This window comes from Falco cherrug, chromosome 1, assembly GCF_023634085.1.
Source record: "Falco cherrug isolate bFalChe1 chromosome 1, bFalChe1.pri, whole genome shotgun sequence".
NCBI lineage: Eukaryota > Metazoa > Chordata > Aves > Falconiformes > Falconidae > Falco > Falco cherrug.
The window spans coordinates 70,522,076-70,548,417 of NC_073697.1; the positions used below are offsets into that span (position 1 = coordinate 70,522,076).

At 43.1% G+C, this 26,342-nt stretch overlaps 2 protein-coding genes and 1 long non-coding RNA gene across 7 annotated transcripts in view; 1 reads left to right on the forward strand and 2 right to left on the reverse strand.

Moving 5' to 3' along the window:
- Positions 1-2,196: 2,196 nt before the first annotated feature.
- CISD2 (CDGSH iron sulfur domain 2) lies at positions 2,197-10,744 on the reverse strand. The gene is made up of 3 exons (XM_055700325.1): positions 10,537-10,744; positions 3,659-3,870; positions 2,197-2,614 (listed from the first exon to the last, which is right to left on the reverse strand). The coding sequence occupies exons 1-3, from the start codon at positions 10,637-10,639 to the stop codon at positions 2,525-2,527; spliced, it is 405 nt and encodes a 134-aa protein (XP_055556300.1). The 5' UTR covers positions 10,640-10,744; the 3' UTR covers positions 2,197-2,524.
- A 35-nt stretch (positions 10,745-10,779) lies between these two features.
- UBE2D3 (ubiquitin conjugating enzyme E2 D3) overlaps positions 10,780-26,342 on the forward strand; it is a 36,637-nt gene continuing 21,074 nt past the window's right edge. Inside the window, exons 1-3 of one of the 5 annotated variants that reach the window (XM_055700281.1) lie at positions 10,780-11,067; positions 12,450-12,615; positions 16,775-16,858. In XM_055700281.1, coding sequence (XP_055556256.1) covers positions 10,780-11,067; positions 12,450-12,615; positions 16,775-16,836 — 516 coding nt within the window. In that variant the 3' untranslated portion in view covers positions 16,837-16,858. Of the gene's footprint in view, positions 11,068-12,449; positions 12,616-16,774; positions 16,859-24,785; positions 25,061-25,320; positions 25,341-25,908; positions 25,931-26,342 lie in introns of those variants that run through there. The other 4 variants (XM_005437317.4, XM_055700273.1, XM_055700312.1 and 1 more) reach the window with 4 other exon arrangements.
- On the reverse strand, positions 18,610-24,823 carry LOC106631042 (uncharacterized). Its single transcript, XR_008730456.1, has 3 exons — positions 24,682-24,823; positions 21,454-21,649; positions 18,610-21,347 (listed from the first exon to the last, which is right to left on the reverse strand). It is a non-coding gene; the product is annotated as an uncharacterized LOC106631042 (long non-coding RNA).

Genomic DNA, 26,342 nt, shown 5'->3' on the forward strand with positions numbered 1-26,342 from the left:
ACCTTTCTCCAAACTTATTTTACAAGTTTATTTGTAATCTATTATAACTATTGTTCAAATTCATAATCAAAAGAATGGTAAATATTACTGTTCTCATAGAGTAAAAAGGCATGTCACAGCATGCCAAGTTCAGCTTCCCCTGATTTTGCATCAAGACTGTGAAGATCTTGTCTGCTGCCTCAGTCCTGGTCTTTATTAGCATTCAGGGCAATTTTATCCCTTTGTCTGAAGCTTCCAAATTAGGTTAGAAAAATCACCCAGTGGCAAGACATGATCAAGCACATCCTAGCAAGTAATTGATTCAACTCGCTCAATCACTGGTCAAGGGCTCTGCAGACACTTCAGTTCTTAGCTACTAGCTATCCCCGTAAACATTAGGTAGATAATTTGAACAGATTAGTAAATTCTTTGAGATTTTCTATAGAAAAATATGTAGCCGTGAGAGACAGTATTACCTTGACAGATTCTGAAATGCAAGGAAATGGTAATTTATCATGCTCGTGATCTTAATTTTATTATCTCATGGAAATTACTAAAATGTCCTTTTTCTACAAAGAAATCGTGACTGAGTGCTACAACTGCAACTACAAATGTGTTCCGCTCCCCTACAGACATAAGCAAAACCAAAAGAACACCCCTGCTTGTTCCATGGCCACAGTTGAGCAGCAATCTCATCTAACAACAAGCAGGAAGAAAAAAAAATTACATAATTAAGCTGTGCTAGAGATGGAGTCAAGAGGTTCAACCTTACACTCTTTCTCCTTTTAGAGCTTTGTGAGAGAAACAGAACTAATTTTGCTGTATTACTTTAACAGGATTTGTCTGAGTAGAGCAACAGAAGTGAGAATGGGATTGATGTGCACAGTTTACCTTCTCAGACTTTGGAGGAAAACAAACTACTTAACATGCAGAAGTATCCTGATAAAAGCTGGAAGCGCATACAGATTTGTATATAATAACAGCCTGCTACAGTAGGCTGTGGTTTTAAAGCCAGGGGGAAAGAAAAAATATCCAAAGACAGGCTTGTGCTTTTCACATAGTAATTCCTTCACCAAACCCAAGAATTGGGGCTTGGTGTTCAATATACCACATCTGTAAGTAAAGACTGAGTATAAGACACTTACTAACATTACAGATTCTCTATTATAAATATTATATCCTAATATAACATGGTTTGCTCATCCAGTAAGGTAAGACCACCACAAAGCATTTAAAGACTGTACCATGGTTCTATTTCGTGCTTTATAAAAGCTAGGATGTGATTGTGTGTTAAATGCCTATCTGCCATCTTTTGCTGCAAGGCACAAGGTTTAGGTGCCTAGAACTACACCTGTTAAAAACACAGGAGGAATGATCTACCTTAGTTCTGCTGCTGTGAGAGGCGTTATAGAACTACTTTCTGACTTGCTTTCGGTTTCAGCACTGTGGTGACCAGCTTAGGCAATGGCACACCCACCGCTCCGGGGCTTCCCACCTGCCTAACAATGGGTCAAATGAAATGCCGTCAAGGAGCAGCTGAAATCTGCCTCAGTACAATTGTTTAAAATTATAGCCTGGATCAAATTTTTATTTTTAAACTGATGGATACAGTCTTTCATTGGAGAATAAAGCACTTTAGAAGAATTAATTAGAAGCCTAGCAGTTAGATAAGTAGCAATTATTTACCTGCATCTGCAATTAAGCCACCCCACAGCAAAGTTCTGACTTGCCCAAGAATACAGCTCAGCTCTGCTTCCTTGGTTCTTGTCATTTAACCAATTCTTCCCATAAAAGTCCCTGCCACAAAAGGTAGCAGCTACAGTGCAAATCAGCTTGCAAGAAGCAAATATGTATTTCCTTACAAAAGCTCACGAACGATCAACAGAGGGGCCTGAAATAAAGGGGTGTTAGTGGCTGACGAGCTCAACAGTTTATACGGCCTGGAACCACAGCACTCCACCTAGGAGGCTGTATGAGACTACCCAGCTGTATGGGGCTCCTCTGAGCTGGGCTGCTTTTGCATGAGACTAACAGACTGCCCCCGGAGGCACTGCACAGGCCAGACCTGCACCTAGCATAGCTCAACAACACTATGCTGCCTGCCCGCAGTGGTACATGTAGGTATATTCACAAAGGATTAACTTATTATCTGCTTTCTTCCCACTTAAATGCACTTAAATTTTTTTCCTGAAAAGAAAAAAAAAATCAACAGAAAGGTGTGCTTCTGTCACTTGGAAATAGTGACATTTTTATAATTGCATGTTCATACAAGAAAGGCTGAATTGTAGGAAGTCATTTTACGGTTGAAATAAAGTACTTATTTACACAGATAGTTACAGTTTTACAAAGCAAACATAATTCTTCTCAGAATGAAGTATCGAAACAGTGACAGATTTAACACTGTCTAAATGCAGTTTATTCCAAAAAGAAATCTACATCAATCATTAGACTAAATCATACCAATCACAATAAAATGCTGTCCCTTGCAACTACAGCAGTATAAAAAGACATTTTATCAGTCATGATCTAGTGGATTAAGCATCTGCTATACTTCTTTCTTCTTGAGTATTAGTGGACCTACATTATCTCCTGTTAATTCATTGTGCTTGTTGTGGGAGCCATCACAGACAGGGAACTGGAAGAAAACGTACACAAGGAATTAGTAAATCTCTGTACAGCAACTGCATGGTGGTTTTTATATTTCCTCCTATGCCAAGAGCACTTTGATAACATTGCAAGTTCCTCCTGCTATGTACCGTTTCACCGTCAAACTCCTTGTCTCTTATCAGATACAAGACACATTACTAAAGAAAAAAAAAACCACTGCTAACAGGTAACTAAGTCTGTGAGGTCCCAAAATAGCTGTTCTTAGACACAAGGTTAGTGACAAAGCCTTTTCCATGAAAGAACAGCAACCAAAGGAGCCAGCACAACCACAAATGGTTTAAGGTTTATTGCAGAACTAATAAAAGTGCTCTTCATAGATTTAATCACTTGCAACCAGGAAGTACTGTTTTAAGGAAAGATGAAATACTTTGCTGAAATTACTAGTCTGAAGTGAGAGTAGTTGAGAGGGTGTCTTAGGTCCAGGTCAGGGTTTTTTTGTTAAAAACAGGAAAGCATTCAGTCCAGAGAAGTAAAAACAGAGCGTAGTCTGGACATTCAAAAGAAATTGAGGGTAGATGAAAAACACTCATATACATCTAGTTGATTTGGAGGATATGGACTATCCAAACCAGTCATTTACTGGCTGCTCTGGACCAGATGAGGATATGCTCTCCCTCACCAACACAGGTTCAGCCTTACTTTCATTCTAATATGAGCAACTTTCTAAGCATTATTTTTGCAAAATAGAGTAGTTACCTTTAATTAGTTGCAATGTATTTACAAATACTAAACAAGGCTTGCTTGGTTTTAATCTACTCACAAATGGTCACTCTGTGTTTCTAGAAAAACCCTACTGTGTTTCTTACAAGTTTCTACAGTTTCATTCTGCACGTAGACAGGTTTACAGTGGAGAAGAAGAAAAAAAAAAAGAACACGCCATTTTCAAAAACCAAGAACACATTTCACCTCCAGAGAAAAGCAACAGGTCAACATGTCACAATTCACCACTGAAGCACCGATAAAAATATGCAAGTTTTAATCTCTAATCCTGCAGTAGCACAAGGTGTCTTACCGTCTTAGAACGCCAACATCTGCAATAAGCTTTAGTGAGGCACAGATCTTCAATGTTTATTTCATTCACTACTTTTGGATTTTCCTTCTGGATCTTGAGGTTAATCAAGCTATCCTTTTGCTGTTTCTTCTTGGGGAGGAACGGACGAACAGCGAGGTAACCAAGCAGGGCCAGCACACCCAGGAAAGGCAACAACCGCAGCCATTCTGAAACTAAATACAGGTGGAATTTAAATTGCCTCTTGACACCACTACAGTACGGTGCAGCATCAACTGCTCTCAGATGACTTGGGCTTAGGGTAGGGAATGAAGTTGCTCAGTCAGCAAGACCCTTGAGGGCAAACAAGACTCCATGGGTAAGTCTTAGAAGAGCCAGATTAAAACCTGTGCTTTACTGTAGCAAAGATAAAAATTTGACTCCCAAGATTTAAATGAACTTTAATTTTGACACTCTAGAAGATGACTCAATGGAAAAGAAATAAATCCAAAATGAATAAAAGACATACTTAAATGAGGAACCCTAAAATTACAGGGTTTTGCTCACCCAAGGTAAACCAGCACTGTACTAGTAAACTGGGCATGATTACATGCAGTTAGTATATTCAATACCAGTATCTTAACATTCTGTATATGAAGAACTATTCAGTATGGTTTATAATTCAATTTTTAACTGCTTATTTCAGGTTTTTTTAGCTTCTTTTTAATTTTCAAGCACTAGCAAAACCTTCACCAATCTTGTTTATTTTTCAGAGCACTCTGCTCAGAGATCTGCAACCAGTTTCTACAACACACAGAGAAAGACAAAAGTCCTGAGATAAGGTATGTCAAGCCACAGAAAACTGCTTTTTACCAAGCTGAGGAACATTTAAGTACAGGTAAGAGATTCAAGTATGATAGATTTTCTAGATATGTTGCTGAAAGAAAACTTACTGGACTTTTTAAGAAATTCATCAGCACCTGGCATTAAGATCTATAGATATTGAAGATGGATCCACTTTCCCAGCAAAACATGCTGACAATACTCCAGTGTAATCAAGTACCATGGTGCAATAAAGGAGAGAGCATTTTTCTAAATTTTTAGAGAATACATTAGATCTAACCCTCATACAGAAATGGAAGAGTTTAAAAACATTGTAAAATGAGAAACAGAAGTGCAATGATCTGAAGAACAAACAGCTGCACAAGCATTTTGTAAGACAAGATGATGTAATCAAGTCCCTCTTTTAAATTATTTAGGATCAGAACATAGCAAAATTCTGTTCTACAGGTGTAGGGTTTTTTAAGATTAAGACATACAAGAAAGGAAATGCAAGAGCAGACTAAGCGTGCTAGGTAGGTTGTACCTCTGAGAAGTTACATTATTCTGTATAGCTTGATTTTATTTGTAATAATAGAGCATGTGTTTGTGTTAATACTTTTCCAGTTAGAACACAGTGGCTTTTTCTTAATAATTTGAATTTTCTTGAAGTACACCATGTAATACTTTCTGGGACTAGTTTTATGTTCTTTGAGCTTTATATAGGCTTTGTCGTGAAAGCCACACTTACTGCATTTATCTGGGAATACACCACAACTAAAGGCACTGCAAGAACTTTCAGCAGTCTTTCCACACCTGCACTTGCAGCAGTCCCAGTGCACAACTGACAGAATTTGCTAGGAGTCACTACAATAGACTAATCTCTGTTGCTCTTTTCTCAGTCCCTCCAGCAAGCTGTAAGCCCTAAATAATAACAATTAACACTGAGATACTTAAATGTTTTCGGTTACACAAAATACTGAGTTTCCTAGACAGTGGGGCCTGTTTGTCTCTTCTATCATTAGTGTTCCATCAACAAGAATCCAAACGTACTTTCTGACCTTACATGAAGGACTGACTTGGAATGTCAGAGAGGAAAAATATTTGGTTAGTGAAACAAAAATTCTAAATTTAGTATCTAACTGTGGCAAAGAGGTGGATCTCTACAACGCTACTCAACTCCAAGACAGAACAGACATTCCAATAGGTGCACCACAACCAGAAGCTGGGAGCCTATCAAGTGTGTAATGAACACAGCTGGGATAATATTGACATACAAAAAGGAAATGGCTCACATCAGAATTAAATGTTGTTAAAAGAGACAGGCAACTAAACAGCAAGTGGCATCTTAATACAGCTTGAAACTCCCTGATACAACCTCACAATGGGAGACACGTTTGGATAAGCCCACCAGGTTATAACAGGAACATGATAGCTGTATCCTTTGAGAAAGTAAATTAGAAACAAACAGGAATAGGAAGTACAAGGATATTATTTATGATGGTTATTTTAAAATATTTTTATCATGCTAACTGCTGATGAAAAGTTCTGCCCTCACTAGCCAATGATTCCTTTACATACTTCTCATCTGGGAGCCTCTGGAAAGCTCCCGCAATGACACCAATGTGTACACGAATCATAAACTGACTTGTTATTGCCAAAAGACTGCCAGAAGCTCAGACTTTGAGACTGAAAAATCAACATGGCCATGTTCTAGGTCATGAGAGACAAGATACTGTCACAAATTAAAAAAGTCATGGATCTTTGGACTGGGTGGGCAGGAACGCAAGAAAAGCTTCACCCAAACTAATGCAGTATCTTCCTACAACTGTAAGCTGCTCTGTGTTTTTGAAGCCATTCATACCTTTCTGAAGCAGATGTAAAGCAATTCACAATACTATTTTCACAGCTGATAACTCAAAATTCAGCAATTACATTGATTCTGGAGATTCTCTATCAGTTCTGCTGCATGGGAAGCGGCAGTCTTTGGAGCCAGAAATGGAGAGTAGAGTATCGAAGAGGTTAGTCTTCAAACTTGACTTGTGTTAGACAGAGACCAATCCCAAAGATAAGTCCTGGAAAGTATCAGGAACATCAATGAAACAGAAATGCCCAGAAAACTCCAAGAAGCGGAGGCCATGGACCACAGGCCACAGTTACATTTTCAAGGAGAAGTTGTTTTAACCCTTAGTCCAACAGTAACAAGTCCGAAAAATAAGAAACACATACACTGAACAGAAGGGGACTGGCCAGCCACTGAGAGTCAAATCCAAGCAAGTGGTTGGTCCCTGTTTGTCTTTCACCAATTACTCCTTTGATATCTTTCACTTTATGTTTTAGCTATTTTCTGTGGAAATCACCCTATGCAGACCCAAAAGCAGCTTCTTATATTAACAGCTAAACTGCAAGCCAAAATTTTAACAAGTCTTAGCTACCTGTCAAAATGAAGATTGGAACTGTGATTGAATATTCTCTAAACTGATGAAATTCTTCAAGCAAATTCAAACGTCTTGCTCAACTGCATTCTCTTCAGAACTAATAAGCAGTTCTATGCTGTCTTCTGTTGTTTGCTTGGATCTCTTAAGGGTGTTCTCATTACTACACAAACTAAACACAAAGGACTCCAACACACCACTTTAATATGTCTATTAGCTTATGAAGGTAGACAGGTGACAGTCCTTTCAGCAACATAGCACACTTTAAATAAATTTCAAGCCGAAGCTATGCGTAGGTTAGCAAGCCACTCTGCAGATGTCAAATTCATGGTTCAAATGGGTTCTAAAGACTGTTGTTACTGTGGTATCACCCTTCTTTCCCTCAGTACTGTAACTAATGATCCACAAAACTGTACTCTTCCTGCCCAGCAACTTGTTACATTCAAGTCCCTTTTAACATGTATGCCAACTGTAAGAGAGCCCACACAGGACCGTGTCATTTTTATAGAAATAAGCCTGCACCTAGATTCTTACATAAACCTTGAAGTTCTGACCACATGGTATTTTGAGGTGAGTGTCTATGCTGTTTGAATGACATGTACCAGGATAAAAAGCAATGCTGGCATGAGACAACACTGTTCATTTCAGTAGACTTGGGAAGGGAAGGGTAAAGCAGCTATGACAAGAAACTGAAAGAGGCTTCCGAGCAGCAGCAGTGCAACAATTTAGATATCCACTTTCAAATCCAAGGTCAAACATTCTTCCCTTCCTCCCTCATTGCTTTTACATTCAGGAGTTTTTTACTGGGTGTTAATGGTCTTCCTCTCTCCAAGCAAGCAGTTCTCCATCGTGATTTGGTGAGGACACAACAGACAACAGGTGTGTCAACATTTTTTGGTCAGTACACTATACAATATCCTATACAAAAGGTCTGTTGTTTCTACAGCTAATGTACTACAGGAGCTGAAGTTGCATCTGCCTGGAAAGTTTATAAAAGCAATAAAAAAAGCTAACAAGCAAAGTACTGCGCTGTTCCAGATTTGGGTTCTGGCCTGCCTTTGCAAACAAGGTTTATGCTAGCAAGTGTTTTATAGTACCGATCCCCTAAGTTCAGTAGATGCCACCGAAGGACAAATACTAACACACGTTAATGTTTCAAGATCAGTATTATTTTCCACTTTCCAAAAAAATGCAAAGAAAAATGTTTGACACTTTTGGTATGTCATTTGCCAAAGAATATGCTCCTTTGTCATTTGTAGTAGCAGTAAACACAAAAGAGAATATTAATCTAATCTTCTCTATTGTCTAACCATTGTCTTTCAGCAATGGTAATTCAATAGATACGATCCTATAATTTGCTGCTGCAAAGTCACTACCAGAATTGGGAATCCCCTGCTCTTAGAGGCTTATGACTTTAGGACAGGACAGACGAAGACCACCACAACAACGCAGAAGAGGTGGCACTGGCTGAAACAATTTGGTTTTCTCAGATTAAACTTTTGACTGGCAGCAGTTCTGAGCAGCCCTGAGTTGAGGGTAAGTACAAGACTCTTCAATGAGCAATGAGGTTTAAATGACTTTCAGTAATTTTTAAGCACTAAGAGAAGATAATTTTTTAATTTAGGTGCCTAGGATGTGGCGTCTTAGGATTTCCTTTTGAAAAGCCTCACCATGTTGCATTTACTCTATGCCATAACTTTAAGCACCTTGTAGAGTTTTGCTGGTTTTTCCTTTGTTTTCATTCATATTCACCCTAAGAGGAAGATATATAAGCATGACAGCAGGTATTAGTCTAGTCTAGCTGACTGCTGAAAAAAAGAAAAGCGTAACAATGTTGCTTTTATAGCTATGTATTTTTAATTATACCTCTTTCCCCTTTTTAGAGTGTTTGGCACAAGACAGTGAAAGAAATCACCAAGAAACAGAGGCAGTGGATTTTTTCAGGTACGTAATTAAATCCTACCAGGTGTCAAAAGCAGTATCTGACTCAGTTCCTCCTTCTACCTTTGTTTAATATTTTTGGGACTGACATTTCACGTTTGGTCTCCACTTAAGGTTTCTCTTAAGGCTTCTTGCCCTCCCTCCAAATTCAAGGATGTACCTGTCAATGGGGCAAATAATGTGACAGCAAACCAGTTCTCCCACACTGATCATGCTATTAAAAAAAGAAAGTTCTGACCAGGGCTTTCAGAATAAATTATATTATGTACATAGTATATACATATATGTGTAGCATATACACTGCTATGTAGCATGAATAAATACAGAGACTGCACAAATAATCCTGTTACAGAAATGTGTGTTTGGACAGGTGAAGCAAGAAGAGACTAAACTCTCTATTACTAAACTAACAAATTTTAAGTACAGCTTGCGGTTAAAAGGACAAAGTAGGAAACTGCCAAATGCTAGGAATATGAGAAGCTGCGCTGTTCTGTAGCTTATTGCATCCCCTTCCTCCCAACTTTTTAGCAGCTGAATTTGTCTATTTGGCAAATATCATTAACAGCATTTTGAGATAAGACAGTAGTTGTGGGAAAAGAACAGTTCCTTTAAAACAGGTTTCCATGTCATGGGAAAGACAATGGGGCTTTAAGTTTACATGCAGCATAAACATGCTGGAAAAAGAACTACTCAAACCTGGGTTTAAATAAATTGTGCCTGTTCTAAATTAAATTATTTCCCAGCACTATTAAAGTCATATACAGCAGAAAGTCATACGCAGCAAGATCAATATATAAGGTTGATTCTACACTTTTTAAGACTTTTTCTGTTTCCAGAGAGTTTCTGTTAGAGCATTCCTGTTACTTATTATCACCAAACTAATCTTGTTATTTGACACTACTTGAGGTTCTGCCTGTATTATCCCAACCCAGCCTGAGCTCTGATAGTTCCAGTTGGCAAAGCACTGAAATGCAATGAACACCTAAAGAATTTGCTAGCATTTAGTTTTCTTTCTTGGTTGCTCTCTGATAGGGCTATGATTAATGAAAAAGCACTTTCACTCCTGCACCCAGAAAATGCTTATGAAAGTTATTAACTAAAATAATATACTATTATTTATAACTAAGTAATAAGCATAACTAAAATACCCTAACTTTGTGTATGGACGAGGCACCCAGAAACAGATTCTATTTTTGTTTTAATCAGTACAGACTCTTTCCCTAACCCTTCAAGCAGATGAAAAGGCAGTGGTTTAGGCCTTCAGCTAAAATCCCATTTTCTTCAAGTGCACGGCCGCCGACTTGCGGGTACTTGCGCAGAGAAGTTTTAAGCACAGAGCAAGCGAGCCGAGGAGCCCGGTTCGTTTTACCCTACGGCTACACTTGGCTCTGATCGTTACCATCTACCCCACTGAGCATCTTCAACGTCTTGTCGGGTAACTTCCCCGCTGAAGCGGTTTAACGGCGATCCAACGTTTGCGGCCCGCCCCGTCTGTAACGCGTAACTTGTTCGGCCCGGCCGGGACAAAGCCGGCGGTGCCTGCGGCGAGAAGTGGCAGCGGCAGCCCGACACGGCCGGGCCCGGGGGCTGCGCCGCAGCCCAGGCAGGCGCCAACGGCCCGGCCGGCCCCGCCGCGCCCCTCACGCCCCCGCGGCGCCGGAGGGGCGGCAGGGCGGGAAGGGGGTACGGGCCCCCGGCCCCCCCTACCTGTGAGGCGGATGAAGCCGCCGACGCTCTCGGGCAGCGGCAGACGCTTGAGGTACGCGGGCAGCTGCACCTTGACGATGCGGGCCAGGCTCTCCAGCACCATGGCGGCGGCCCTCGGGGCGGGCGGGGGCTGGGGGGGAGCGCTCCGCGGCCACCAACTGCCCCCGCCGCGGCCACCCGCGCGCTTCCCCGGGCTGCTCCCGCCGCGCACGCGCCGCAGGGCGGGGCGGGGCGGGGCGCCGCATGCGCGCAGAGGCACGGCCCGCTCCCTGCGCTCGGGCCGCGCTGCCTGCGGGCGCCGCGTGGGGGCGCTGCCGGCCGCTACGGCGCGGAGGGGGCGGTGGCGTGCGTGGAGCCCGGCGGGCCCCGGGGCCGGTGGGCGCGGGCGCCGCGGCCGTTAACAGCCGGGAAGACGCCTCCTCGGTCAGCCGCTCTCCTGAGGCGAGGGGGGCAGCGCCCGGCCTGCGGGTCTGTGGTGCAGTCCGGCCGCTCGCTTGGGCCTCACTTCGCCTCACGCAGGCCTCCTCGAAGGTACAGCTAGGGCGGTGAGGGAGTGGGGCTGTAATAACGGGTGGGGTATGATTTACAGGCTGTATATTACTTGTCGTCACCCTGTGTTGAAGTTGTGTTTCATGTCGACGGTCTTTAAAAATATTAAAGTAAAAGACTGCAGATTTTTCTTCATGTGAATGAAGTTTTTCATATGGTGTCGTAACTCTTCAGAGGTGGGCTAACGTGAGTGCTGGGAGGTTTAATATTACGAGGAGAGGACAGTCTGCCTCGTGTTTGGCAATAGTATGTGCGAAGAAGCTCAACTTCTGAGCATGTTAATTAATTTTGTCAAAGAAACTGATCATTTTGGCATAGAAAATTGCCCCTGTATAGCTGGTGAAAAAATGGGAACTATGCAGCCATTCTGGGTCAATTTAGACAATCCAGCTAGACCTGAAAACTTGTGCATTAGTCTCTTGGTCACGAGTCCAGTGCCATTTGGTTTGAGATGCTTTGCTACTGTGAGTGAATCTATCGAATGCTAATAGTATATAGCATAGAGCACAAGCATCTTCAGGAGAGCTGAAACAGTGCAATTTGTCTAGAAAACGTATCTCCTTCCTTATGTGATCTTGACTGGAGTACAGTTCTCTCTCTTCTTTCATTGTATGGAAACCACATCGTATGTGTGCTTTTTCTGCCAGCCTATAATTGGTAATTGAGAATTTTGGCAGTAAGTTAATAGGGTTCGGCAAAGCAATGAAAGAGTAATTATAGGTGTTTCTTGAGTCACATGAACCCACTGGTCTGTCTTTGGCTGAATCTACTCGGCAGTCATGTTTGCCTCGTATTGACTAGGATATGCAAACCCAGTACTAGATCTCTCTCACTAGTTTGCTTGAATGATCAGTTTAGGACAATCTTAACCAAAAGTTAAAATCACAATAAAGAACTAAGGCAAAAAAACAAATACTGGAATCTAGGTTTAAGACAAACAAATCCAGCTTGTTTGTGCTTCTGGCCTGAATATTACTTTTCTGCCTGTTACCCTGCATAAACATTTCCTGATGAATCATCATCTTTAGCTAGTGAGAATATTCCTGTGATCTCAGAGTATTTTAGTTCCCTACCTCACCTAAGTTTATCCTTGTAATGACTACGTCTGATGTCTTAATATGATTCCTTCTTGTGTAGGCAAATGTCTGCTATTAGACATGATAATGAAAGAGCAAAATGCTTGATTATTCTGTAAAGATTACACATCAGATGTCATGATGTAACCTTGTTTGTGAAACTTCGTGAGGGAAGAATACATAAGGCTGAAGATAAATAAGGTAAATCCTCCAGCGCTAAATCAAACAGCTTCACATTGAGGTTGAGAGCCTCTGTCCTTCCCTCCTCCCTTTCTTCTGTTCTTCCAGTCTTCTCTGGACGCTGGCTGTGATACTGGGAGCACAGCTGACATTTCATTGAAGCTGCTGAGCCCCACTGTGCTGCCTTTGATCAGTGCTCCACTCGGCACAGTTAGACAATCTGCACATGTTGCAGAGAGGAGCCATTCTCACTGCGCCTCGCCTGTCTGCACAGGTATCAGTTCACATGAGTCACAAATGGTTTCGGTATATGAAAGGCTGAAGTCATAGATTATGGAAAAACTGTAAAGAAAATGAAGGCTGTCTGAGATTCTTGACTGGAGGGAAGGCAAAATATAGTCTATAGAAATCCACTTCGAACTGGAGCTCAGGAGATGTATGTTCACTCTCCAACTTGACTGCAGACTTCCTGTTTGACTTAAGGGGAGAAATGTAAGCTGCAGGCTTGCTCAGTTTTGCAGAAAAGAACAGCATTTTATACAGTAGTCCATCTTCAGGGACCACGTTATGAGGTCAGCACTTAAGACTAGTCAACATCAGGAGGTTTACTAGGCAGTTGTGACATCTTCCTTCAATTACACACATTTAACACCCTATGTGGACATTCTTACTCCACAGGCAGATTGCTTCTTCAGGATTTTATCAGGATCCTTTTCAGCTTTGCCTCAAATCTGAGTATTGTTGGGTATCTGGAAAGTTTTCTAGCTTTCTTGAGGGGGCATAATATGCATCAATTCATTCTTGCATATTTAGCTTCAGTTTGTGAACTGTTAAAAAGTAGAGATTGCCTCTGCTTACGTGTTTCGTGTTGAATTTGGCCACTGAAACTCTGGTATTGGGTAGGATATACAGGAGTTGCTGAAATAAAAATAACAGCACAAAAAGCCCAAGCATAGACACTTGAATAGAACCTGGGTCACTGATACCAAAATATGATTATTGCTTTCAGCAGTAAGTATCCTCTGTCACTGGGATTTTTTTATTTAGCAAGAACTTTACAGATAAGATAGAGCATGGAGCCCCCATGAAGAGATCTACATAGTTAGTGCTAGCTCAGGTCTTTTACATGGAATTCCCAAAACACAGCCCAAAAGAGAACCAGCCCAATTAACTTACTACTTACTACGCAGGCTTTGATGAGAATGGTAGAAAAGTTTGATGCAGATCACATTTGGCAGAATTTATTCTGCTAAGCATAATATCACTACAATATAGCTGCATTGGTCTGCTCACAGTAGAAATAAGAGTTGCCTTCAGCATCTGCAAGCTGGTTGGTCCTGGTCCAACAGAGGGAACATAGGTGAAAAGAAGCTAGTTGTGTTCATCTTTTTACCTTCCAAAATTGCTTGATTTCCCTGTCCCTTTAATTCAGCTGTAAAATGAGATAGTACTTACCAGTCTGTCTAGAACCCTAAGATTTGCAAAGGAAAAGAACATTTATAAATTATATTTATTTATTTTATTTTACCAAGTAAGAATAAAAGATAAAAGGTTCTGAGGTAGCAGACACAGTCCTTCCATCTCTAAAACAAGCCAAAGCAGCATAGTAATTTGTTGAACACTCTTTCACGGTAACGAGCTTTTCTATCAACAGAATGTATTGTGGTGTTAAAACCATTTTCTTGGAGTGGGCATTGCCATTTTCCATACTGACTGCCTGGAATAATCTCTGCAACAGGCAAAAGTACCATTGTCAACTAAAAACTGCCCTGTCACCAAAGGGCTGGCTTCTGTGATAAGCAGACACAAGCCTCTATCTAGGAGGAAGCTAGATCTCTCCCTTTCTATTCAAATCATTTCACAATGGAGTTTGATTAGCTGCTGTTCCTGCTGTATGCAAAGCTCTCTCCCACTTCCCCAAAAGCAAGAAAAATCATTACACTTCAGAAGTGCTGTAGAAACTGATTGATTTAATACAATGTCTCCACCAGTTAGTTATGCAGCACTATCAACACCCAACTATTAAATAATTGGATCTCAAAAAATGAGACTGGCTGAAAAACATAAACCACAAAACCATATGTGTAAGGTTACTTTACTCATTTTATGCTTATGAACATTGCAAGTAAGTTGCAGTTGCATTGCATGCAGGTTAAGTTTTCATTTCTTGGTTTTGCATCTAGGGGCTTAATTAATTGCCTTTAGAAGAAAGCTGAGAGTGTCATGCTTTCACTTGACTCAGAGACCTGGCATCTTAAGTGGCTTCTGCTGGTGTTTATTGAAAATATCTACTATTCTGTGGTGGGCAAAGTGTTTGAGAGAAAAGTGACCTAAGATAACAAATCACATTTATAATAGAATCAGTAGGGTAATTTTGTGATAGCAGAATTTTCATTATTATAAAATTACTGCTTAAAGGAGTATGATATTACTTTCCAATCTAACTAATGTCCAAGAATTTTACAAGGTAACTATTATGTTTTGAAAGCAAGCGCTATTATAATTGCCTAAGTAACTGCAGTGTCCTACTAATAGCCTGTATTATCGTTGAATTTTAAAATTCCCTGTGGCTTAGGATGCTGTTTATTGCTGCAGATTGTAGCAAATTAATTTGTGAAAAGAATGAAAACAGGAATGTAAAGAAAAATTCCAAGATTTCTAAGAATTGGATCAAGTTCCAACATGACAACTTTGTGCGTGAGTGAACGGAGTAGCAGACATTGTTTTGATTTATGCAAGAAAAATACTGTGATTTGATCTCTCAGCCACAGGTTTAACATTTTAATTTCTTCTTCTGACTGCTACTGCTGGGGAGTGGGAAATGTTACCCATGAGTTGGATATGAAACAAAGCTGAAGAAAAGCCCAACTCAAGAAAGAATAGGTGTATTCAGTGCTAACTTCCTAGCTATCCCCAAAAGAAGGTCAGTTGCTTTCTACATTGTATGTTGTTTCCAGAGTGGGACTGCAACGGTTAGCACTGGTCCATAGCAGTGATTTCTGCAGCTACTATAATATTTGCAGAAATTACACAAGATGAAACTATGAATATCCACTCTATTACACTGTTAGTGATTTCAACTGCCTTTATTTAAAACATAGAAAGTAACAAGTTATATGATGTGAAACTATTGTAAGTAATATCAGTCAAGCAAAACTAATGATGCACAAGTTCACAGTAAACATAATATTGCAATGAGTTTTAAATTTTGACCCATTACATGAATCATCCAGTCTTTCAGTCCCCATTAGATAGCTGATCTGGTATGTGCTGCTCATGAGGATCCAGACTGATCGCTGGTCATGTACAGACTTGCACAGTTTTGGAACTTTATTGGCTTCTAATGAGTTGCTAATTCACAATGGTTTTACTCAGATCAGAACAAGTATCCTTAGGATTCACTAATACGTTCATTCATATAAGACTAGATACATTACTGATTTGTGCAGGTTCTGCCTGGTTTGTTGTAATAAACCAGGCTGCAAAATCCCCAGATTGTCCCCTGGGAGGAAGCTGCAGTGATAGAGAACAGATACATCCTTCTCTACGCTAAAGGACCTACAGAGGACAAAGCCAACAATCTGGGAAGTACATGCTGCTAAATGAATAGACACGAAGTAAAGCCACTATCAAAACACTACAAGCTGCTGTCTTATGACTGCAATTCCAGGGAACAGAAGCTATACAGATGTCAATGTATTTTCAGTAGGGGACCACTCACCATTCCCTTTTAAACTGCATTGATCTTTGCTGTCAGTGAAGACTATATCCTTGACCAGGCAACTAGAGGTAATTTTTTTCCCTTAGTGCTTTACTCCCTTGGAGTAATAGCTGTCACTGAAAGAGGCTTCCTTTATTTTGAAAGGCAAAGGTGAGATGCCACAAGACTAATTCCTGTGACGTAATGTGTATTTGTTGGCAGTGGCTAATTATAGCACAGGAAAAACTACCAGCTTCCCCTGCTGAGGACAGAGTACATGATCTCTGCAATATGACTGCACTCTGCTCTTAAGTTCTTCCTGTGTCATGATGTCCACTGACACTGCAGTAAAACAGCAGTTTATCATTCCTTTCTAGGCTGCTGTGTAGCAACAGCTCTGTGGAAATTTCTGAGCCTTTCTCCCCTTTTCAAAGTTAGCCAGGTCTGGCATTGACAGTAACCCATACTCCTTCTCTGTCATCTCACAAGAATAAAGAGAAGGAGAAAAAAACAAAAACAAAAAACAACCAAAAAAAACCCCACCCAAAACAAAACACTATGCCTCTTCAATTTCAGACAACAAATACATGTATAATGGATGGAGATGAAAGCAGGGGAAAAGTGGCTATCTTGATTCCAAGGCAATGACAGAATAGTACTACAGCAGGTAAATAAGATTAATATAGCCTCTTTTATGCCTTAGTGATGCTTTCTCTTTTCTATTTTTTTCCAGGCAGTTCCTGTCCTCTGGCCTGCAGGTCAGCTATAACACAGCGCACCTCTAGATCTAGGTAGTTGGCTATTATCTAGAAGATTTGTAAGTTACTTCCTCACTTACTTTTCAAGATATTGCCAGAATTTTATATAAATTCTGTACTTCAGTACAGAAAGCTGTAAGGTCTGTGAAACTGATTTTTTCAAAAATTTATTTTTTTTCCCTTTGAATCAGCAGAGAAAGCAACCAACACAAAAAGTAGGATACAAAAATATCACCTCAAGTTTACAAAACTTACTTTACAGAAAATGTAAGCCTAATGACTGTGAAAGGAAAAAATTAAATGAAAAATAAATACATGATAATTAAGGGGCATTCACCTTTAACAACATGCTAGAAGAATGCTTTTGGAAACTATGAAAAGATCCTAGTGACCCTTCTTTGCAGAGCAGAAAGTCTTTTATTGAAAATTAGTCTTGTCATAGGTGTCTATAGTTAATTTATTAATATGCTTGAGTACGTTATAAACTGCTTCCCCAAGAGGAATGAAAATATTTTTATCCAGGCTTTTTTACACTTTTTTGTGAGTTATTTTCACAGCTTCAGGGACAGAAATGTTATAATTATTCAGAAAACAGGTATGGTAGAAATGGATGCTGCACATAGACCCTCAAATTGCCTGTCCAATATGATTTGACGGCATCAAATATCCTGAATGATGTAAGGGTAAGTGTATTGTTTAGTCTCCAGGTACCTGAGTCTTCCATGCCTAATTGCAGCAGTGTATGTTTTTCTAATATGGGAGCTAAACAGAGATCATAAAATCATTTAACATAGGCCACCAAATAGTCAGGAAGGACTAAGAAATTATCTTTTTCGCTATTAATTTGAATTTAAATCGCTATGACTGAGAAAATAAGTATCTTGGATCACACTACCAACTCCTCGAGCAAGTATTTTTCAGTGTTTTTTTTTTTTAAGATGATGTCCCATTATCCAAAGCAAAAAAAAAAAAAAATTGCAGCCCTCATTGTCTTTATAAAAAAAAATAACATCTGTTGCTTGTAAAACTGACAGGTCTATGTAATATTTCTTGAAAGGCTGAAAAGTATGCTTTATCTTGAAGAATAAAAGCTGTTGGGAGTACAGAAGCTAGGTTTCCTTTGCTTTATAATTTGCGAAATTTTCAACAGCTTGCCAACACAACCATGCTTCACGACTACTGTGTGTGTCAGAAATACTGCCCTGATCCATCCCCCTAACCATAATGATGAACAGTGTAATAACTGGCTAAATTCAGTATTGGTTATTTAGAGTCATCAAAACTATTTCTGGAATTACAATATGACAGCAACAAGAATAATATTCCTTCCTTCTAAGAGATATGTTTGGCTGTAATTACCTGTATATTTGAGGTCTAAACAAGCTCTTAGACATCTTATGGTCAATTGGGACATACCAAAAACTGAAAAGATCAGCCACATCTTTAGAGGTGAGAGTGAGGACAAAAAGAAAAGTGGAATAACTCCTAGTACCATATGGTAGTTGGCTAGTTAAATCCACTGTCTAAATTCACAGCATATACTCCTGTCAGTTCAAAGACAAACAAAACAAACAAAAAAATCCCTGAAGTATTTCTGTGGACTTCCTTATTTACTTAAGTCATTATTTTAACTTAGGTCAGTACCGCCTCAAACAGTTAAAACACTGCAATCTACAAGACTACGTAATAATTTCCGCAGGAAACAGCATTATTTTGTATAAAACAGAATGGGGGGAAATGGAGAGAACGTTCTACAAGGAAGAACAGCCTCTAAATGAAGAGTGACAGAAAGTCAACCTGCTACCTCTGCTGAAGTGTAATATTTATTTAGCTACAAATATATGAATGATTCACCAGCAGGACTGATTCAGAAGAAGGGGGAATGGCCAAGAAAGTTAGTTTGCTGCAGGTCATTTAGGAAGTCAGTGGTACTATGGCTCCTAACTCAGAGAGGGTCCCTGCTCCAGATCTTGCAGAAACACCAGCTGGTCTCTGTGGGGAAACCTAAGATAAGAGGCGGTTATACGTCAGTATAAAGTACGATATCAGTGTCCAGATTAGCTCAGGCTAACTAATTTCCTGTAACTCTAATCAAACAATGAAAATGATACTCAGCATGTAGCAAGCCAGGAGAATGGAAGCATACACTTCAAATCAATCAATGCAGCATGTTGAGAAGTCTGACTAGGGATGCTGTGAAATATGTTAGCTAGCCTGTTTGAATAATTAATTTTAATCCATAACATTTTATCTAGATTAGCAACTTTTATAGTGTATTAGGTACACTGGTCAAATCATCTGTTAAACACACCTCAAAGGCTGTGGTTTACTTAGTACATTTGCATCCCGGAACAAGCACTGGAGGAGCAATCGAATTAGGATGGTCCAAATCGGACTAGTAATCAATTATGTCAAAGTAATAAAAATAGACATATCTTGAAAGAGCTTCAGACAGTCCTTTGATGTCTCCTGTAGTAAACACAACAGACCAAATTAAGTATTGCTGAAAACTGCTGTACGAGCTTGGTCATTTTTGGTCACAGTGTTAACTCCTACAGACTTAGCGTGCAGGCTGAAGACAGCCTGAGGGGTCAAAAAACAGGTATAACAAGGAAAAGCAACTACTTCCAAAGGGATGGGGTAAAGTAGGTCACCACTAAACACCTTTTTGAAGAAATCTCCAACTGATGTTCCCTGCCCTACTGAAATTGATAAAAGTCTGATTTGCTCCAGAGAGGGGGTTTAATCTGCTGAATTCTGCCTGTGTTACCTTTTTTTAGCAACTATGACTAATTGCTTGGCCCTTCACACCCCTATTTTAAGATGCTATTTTGCCATGTATATTTACATTATCTATGTTTATTCAGGAATGTAAAGAATTAATATGAAAGAAGAAAACAAAGGTAGTTATTAACTGCATGACAAAAAAACTTTTCATTTTTCAAAATTGGCATCGTAATTATGCCGTGCATGTGCTCATCTGACTTTTATGCTTCAACATCCGTAGGGCTGAATCAGTACTGAAAATGAACATTCTTGTTGACACAAACTGCTGCTGACTTGAAAGGAGTATCTCCTGTAGATCAAATGGTAGTTTTGCTGGGAAAAAATGAATACTCTCTATGAATACTAATACATAGTCTGTAGCAATTTTCAGAGATTTTTGTTGTTGAGGTCTGCAAAAAAAAATAATGAATTTTATGTTGTTAAAACTTTCTTCTTTTAAAATAGCTCTTATTTTCTGTAAGGATTTCAAGAGAAAAGAAAAATATTCATTAACTGAAAAAGTGCTAAACAATGAAGCGCTAAACAAAATCCTGAAGACTGGAAAATTTTGTGGGGAACTTTGGTCTGTTGATCTCAGTGTGAGTTACTGCAGTATTTTATATTCTGTGAATCCCACAAGACCTTTGCAAGTCATGAAACCTTAGCATGCCGTTATTCAAAAAAGCATTCTAGCTTTTCACTGGGACTCATACGTGGACTTAAACATTAGATCTTACAACTCCCTGACTAGACCTGCAACAACTTAAAATGGCTTAATGCAGGGACTCAGTGTTTTGCCCGATGACCTAGCAGTGAGACAAAAAGCACTACTATACAAAATAAATGTGGAATAGCTTGGAAATTGTTTCAGTGAGAATGGCAGAGAAGCTGTCGAAGAAACAATGGGAGATGAAAAATTGCCACGTTGGAATATTAAGACAAAAAGTTACCTTTTGTCTCCTATTCCTTAGAAAGCTATCTGGTGCTTAACGCGTTGACCTTGGGCTGGACTCCAGCTGCTAAAGGGTTTTGCTACCTCTTCTTCCTAACAGAAGGAGACATAATGGTCCCAGATGTAACAGCCAGGGAAATGAGCACACAGTACAAAGGCTGTAACTATGACCTTGCAATCCTTCTTGAAAGGGGGAAGCCCCCAGCTACACAGGAAGGGCTGCTGGTCTTTGGTATTTAAAACGCGGATCAGGTGGAACCCAATGACATCCCCAAACCTGTTTTTCTTCCATTGTCACATAATGGCACCTGGATTGGCAAATTCAGCCTTTTTGTTTGTTGTGTTAAAAAAAGCTAATGGAAAATCTTATTATATCAGCTTTCTTCTGTGATCTTATTCCTTGTGGTCTCCACTGAATCAAAAGGGTTCCCAATAAGGTGAGTTTTGCTCAGATTAAAAGAGAGATTTGACTACAAGCTTGGTTTATGATAATTAAAGGAAAAACAAGCTGGACAGGATGCTGAAGAGAAAACCGAGACCTGGTAATACATGCAAACAGGGAGAAGCAGCTGTTGTTGTTCATCTTAGCGCTTTGTCTTCCAGCAGCAGAAGCTGTTGTGTTTTGTCTCCTCCAAACAGGAGCTAATAATGACCTACTGGATGGACTAATAAGAAGGATGTCTTGCTTTTGCTGAAGTCATTTTTTTATTTTGTAAGAACGAAGATCTTCTTGGAAATATTTTGTGTCATGTTTCCCCTCCTTCCTCTCAGATACATGAAACATACTGTATGGAATGCTGCTTGGTGTCCAGGGTGCTTGGTCGCTCCACCTGTTTTAAAGACAGGTAGAATAGCATGCTCAAAATTTTAAAATGGCTCATCTCAGGCAAGCGGAAGTGAAAACCTGACATTGATGTGCAAGCAAACCACACTAACCTTTAAACGAAGGCTGGGCTGCTTTGCCCTTAAGTCCCCTCTATGCTGAGGGGAAGGGAAGTGCTCTAACAATATATCAAGGCAATCTCCATTCATGCTTGCTCCCCAGCCACCACAAAGCAGCTGAAATGGACTGGCAAATTCAGCCTTCGGACATCACTGACCACTTGGCTGCACAGGGTTCTGTAATGCCGTACTGGAAAAAGCAAACAACATTGAAAGATGGAGTTAAGTGAGCTGGTCTGTTCTCAGTATTTTTGTGCAAACTGTTTGTTACCGTGCCACATCTACTGAGCTATTTTGCATAATAAACCTCTGAAGATCTAACCAAACTCCACTACTGTGTGAGGATTAGACATGGTAATACCTCTCTTCAGCCACTTCAAAAATGAAATTACAATGAAGCAAACCCAAATAGACTGGGTAGTTCCACAATAAGTTGCAACACCCATATTCAGTAACTAGCATCTGTGCTTCTTGCATTTTATATTACTCTGAGGTGTCAGTGCGAGTAGCGATAGAGCACACCTGCTGCATATGGTAAATGTGAGAAACTCTGTGTATGTCACATTGATATATTAAGGTTACAAGGCCTTACTTGCCTGAGAATACCTACTGAAGTAAAAACTCTATTTCTAAATGCTGAGAGGAAAATACATGATTTTTGTCTCACAATTGAGGGTGAGAAGCATAATGTTCTCCAAACAGGACTGTGTGTTGTGACTTGCAGAAATGACCACGGAACTGTGCCTGTGCATCTTGGTTTTCATTCCAACACAAGTCATTATTTGTTACTCTTTTTCTCAAGTGTATTTAAAGGTATTTAAATAGACAGATTTGGGTTTAAAAAAAAAAAACAACCAAAACAGTGAGTGTAATAAAGTGTTTGTCTAAACAGGTATACTAAAACAAAATATGCAAACCTGTTTCTGAGCAATGGCTAGAAACAAGCGCTATCCAATACGTTTCAAATTCTATTTGGGGTCAAATGCTAATAGATATATTGATTTTAACACGTGACCATTGAAAGGCACACAAACAAAACTTGATTTACCAGATTAACAATTCCTGTTGTCTTAAATTAGCAGGGAAAATTACATGCTAACAACTGTATGTTTGTGCTGTTCTTCATTCCTTTCATAAGGTAGTAAAATGCGAATCGCAAGCCAGATCAAAATAGAATCACATCAGAGGATATTAATCTCAAATAATAATTTAAAATTTAGAACTGGAATACTGTTAAGTGCCTAAATCTCCTGAGATGACAAACCGTAATGACAAAGTTCAAGAAGTTTGTAAGCAATCGACAGAGGAGGATGTCTGTGAAAGACATGCTGGCAGTTCGGAGCAGTTTAATAGCATCTGTAATCCAGAGCAGACAAGGAACAGCACAGTGTTTTTCAGCAATATTCTTAAGATGATAAAAACATGAATGAAATAGTTTGGGACTACACCTCTTGAATATGCTGTTCAGTATAATTAAAATAAGCAGAAAAGGAAGACTACACAAGGAAGTTTCTGGGAATGGTTTTGGTGGTCACAGAAAGATAACTGGGCTTTACAAGTACAAGGCATTGTTTTCTCTCTAGCCTGCACATGACAGGAACACTAAAAAACTGTGACAGTCCTGTAGTACTATTTAGCAACAACAAAAAAAAAATAATAGTGCATTGCAAGAAAAAAAGCGCATTGCTCTCCTAATTCACTGTTGGCTGTTCTCAAGATTCATACTGAACAAGTTGTTACACAATCAGGTCTTCTGAATACGCTGCCTTCTCCAGACAAATAATAATTAGTATCCTAGATAGCAGGAAAACTAACAGTAGTGCAGTAAAGGCACTATAATGAATGCAAACTCAGTTCAGTGCAATGGATTTAGCTAATTACACATCCATACTCCCTGGACAGCAAATGCCATGTTTATTAATACATCTATCCTCATTACAACAGAAGGGCAATCTAGCAGTCCTTGTTATTTCACAGCAGCAGAATAGAGGTCTTTCCCCACGTACACAACTATGCATAAATGTACAGAATTTATTACTATGAAGAAAAGGAGCCCAGCCCAGAACTATTTGTTGACCTGTGCTGCACAAAATCAAAAGCCCCCAGGGAGCTGGAAGTGTCACCGAAGGTATCACGGCAAACTAAGTAATTACTTAATGAACCCGGCCCTTGTGCTGACAGGCCGTGTTACCGTACCTTCGCTTTGGTGGTGGTTTTTCCCCTATACTGACAAACGCGGAGCGGTTCACTGGTATGTGCCCCTAAAACCGTTTCCAGGCCCGTCACTCTCACACCGGGCCTGCGCCCCCCGTCGGTGCCGCTCCTCTCCCGGGCAGGCGCGGGCCGTTAGCTGTACCTGCAGCACCGCGGCTACTTCGACAGGGGCGAACCCCTTCGCTGCAGGGCTCCCGCCGAGGCCCTCCCCGCGCTCCGCGCCCCACTGCGGCACGGGGTGTCAGCGGCTGGCATTATTCCGAGGCGGAAGAACACCGGCACGTCGCTCGCTGCCGCGCCGCTGCCCGAACGCTGCCCGCCGCGCAGGCACGGGCAAGGGAACCGGGGGCGCGAGGGGCGGGAAGGGGCCCCGACGCCGAGCGCGGGGGCAGGCGATGCCCGGCCCCCTGCGCGGCCCGGCGGGGGGGAAGGGGGGGGGGGGGGAGGTGTCATGCCGCCCTCCCGTCCCGGTGGCATGGTCGGGGCTGACAGACAGCTGACCGGGGCGCGTGCGTGTGTATTAACGCGCGGAGGGATACCGCGCCGTCGCGTCAGCGTACAAATGTAGATCCGGCCGCTACCGCCATTTCGCGGGAGGGCGGCGGCGGGGTGGGGGCTTGTCAGCAGCGCGCGCCGCTAGGCCCCAGCGGAGCCTCCGGGCCGCCCTGCTCGGGCGGCGGCAGGGAGCAGTACAGCGGCACTGCGGGCGGCCCCAGAACCTTCCTTCCCTCGCGCCGCCGCCGTCACCGACGCCCACCCTCCGCGAAACCGTCCTCCGCCTCTGGCGGGGCCGGGACACAGGACACGGCGGCAGCGCGTGCGCTTGCCCCGCCCCTTCCCCCTCGCCCCCCCTGGGGGGCCGCTAGCGGCGGCGCCGCGTCTCGCCCAGCCCCTCCCCTCCGGCTCCGCCTCCCGCCCTCCCGCGGCGTCTGGGCCTGGCGGGCGGCAGCGGCGGCAGTGCTGGGCTCTCTCGCCCTCTCTCCCGGGCGGACGGCGCCTCTCGCATACCCCCTACCCCACACACGCCCTTCCTCCTCCCGGCGGTGACGGGAGGCGGCGGAGCGGCGCGGCGGGTGGAGCGCTCCCCCGGCGGCCTCCCCGGCGCACGGCCTCGCTGCCCGCAGGCAGGCGGGACTCCGGGCGTCCGCCGCGCTCCGGTCGGGCGCCCCCCTCGGCTGTTTCCGGAGGAAGGAGAAGCGCAGCTGCCCCCTCCCCCCTCTCCGCCTTCCTCCCCCTCCTCCTCCTCCTCCTCCTCCTCCTCCTCCTCGCTTGCTCCCTCCCTCCCGGCCCCCCCTCGGCGCGAGCGGAGCGCGGAGTCACCGCGGCGCACAGACGGGCCCGGCGGCGGCGGCACTCGCACACAATGGCGCTGAAACGCATCAACAAGGTGAGCGCCGCGGCTCCTCCTCCGCCTGCCCCCCGCTGCCCCCCCCTCCCCACTTCGGCCCTTTTTTATTTTTAGTTCTGGTTCCCCCCCCCCCCCCCCGCCCTGGGAGGAGAGGGCACGGCTCCGGCGGCGCTCCAGCCGGGCTCGGCGGGGGGGAGGGGAGGGGAGGCGGGAGGCCGGCGGAGCGAGGCCGGGCAGCGGCCGGTTCCTTCCGGCGAGGCCGCGGCTCGGCTGGGGCGGCGAGGCCGGTCTCTCCGGGCCTAGGCCCGGGGCCTCGGAGGTCGGCCAGGGCTGCCGGGGGGGTGGGGGGGGGGTAGGTGGGAGGGAAGGCTTTGGTTGGGGCGGGGAGCGGCACCTCCTGGGGACGCTCAAATGTCAGCGCAACCCGGAGCCACCCCGGCGCGGCGGTGGCGTCGCCGCCACTGCCCCTCCGCCGCCGGTCGGCCCGGATGGTGCCGGTAGGTGTGTGCCGGAGGGGCTTTCGGCCCGATGGCGGCCCAGCCCGGGGCAGGCGGCCGGCCTCTCGGGCCGGTCTCTCCCCTCTGGCGTGCAACTTCTTTCCCGCATTGTAAGATGGCGGCGGGTTCGCCTAGTTCGGGTACTTTCCGGGATCTCTCGCTTTCTGCAATAACATGACACACACACCCGCGCGTCCGCGCTCCCGTCGGCTCCGGAGCAGCCGCCGCGGTGCCATCGGCTCCCCGCATTCGCTCCCCGGCAGCCCGGGGCCGGCCGGGCCCGCCCGGGGAGCGCTGGCCGCCTCGCCTCGCCCCCCGCGCCGGCGGGAGCGCGCACCGCGCCGCCGCCGCCCCGTTGCACAATCGGAGCCGGGTGGAGTAACTTCAAGGCTAACTCGGAAAAAATGCCGAGGTGATGAAAGTGTGGCCGGTTTGGGGGGGGGGGGGGGGGATTTTTTGTGTTTTTTTGGAGTGTGGTTTTTTTTTGGGGGGGCGGGGGGGCTTAAACCTCTCCCGGGGAAGACTGAGGCTCCCGACGTGAGGTCGTGCTTGGGCAGCTTTAGGATTCCTCGGCGATAGCAGTTTGGGTTTGGGAATTGCTGGGATGTAATTGCAAACGCCATGGGAGCGCAGTGGCGTTACCGGGAAGTCGCTGCTGATCTGTGCTCCTACGCGAGCGACGTGGAGCGGTTACGTATTTCGAGAGCTGAGAGGAGTTTCTTGGTCATCTCGGAGCCTGCCAAGATGGCAGAAAGTCAGCGCGTCCTGGAATCGGGGGACTGAACTTCGGTGCACAAAACACCTTTTACAGAGGGTGTATAAAG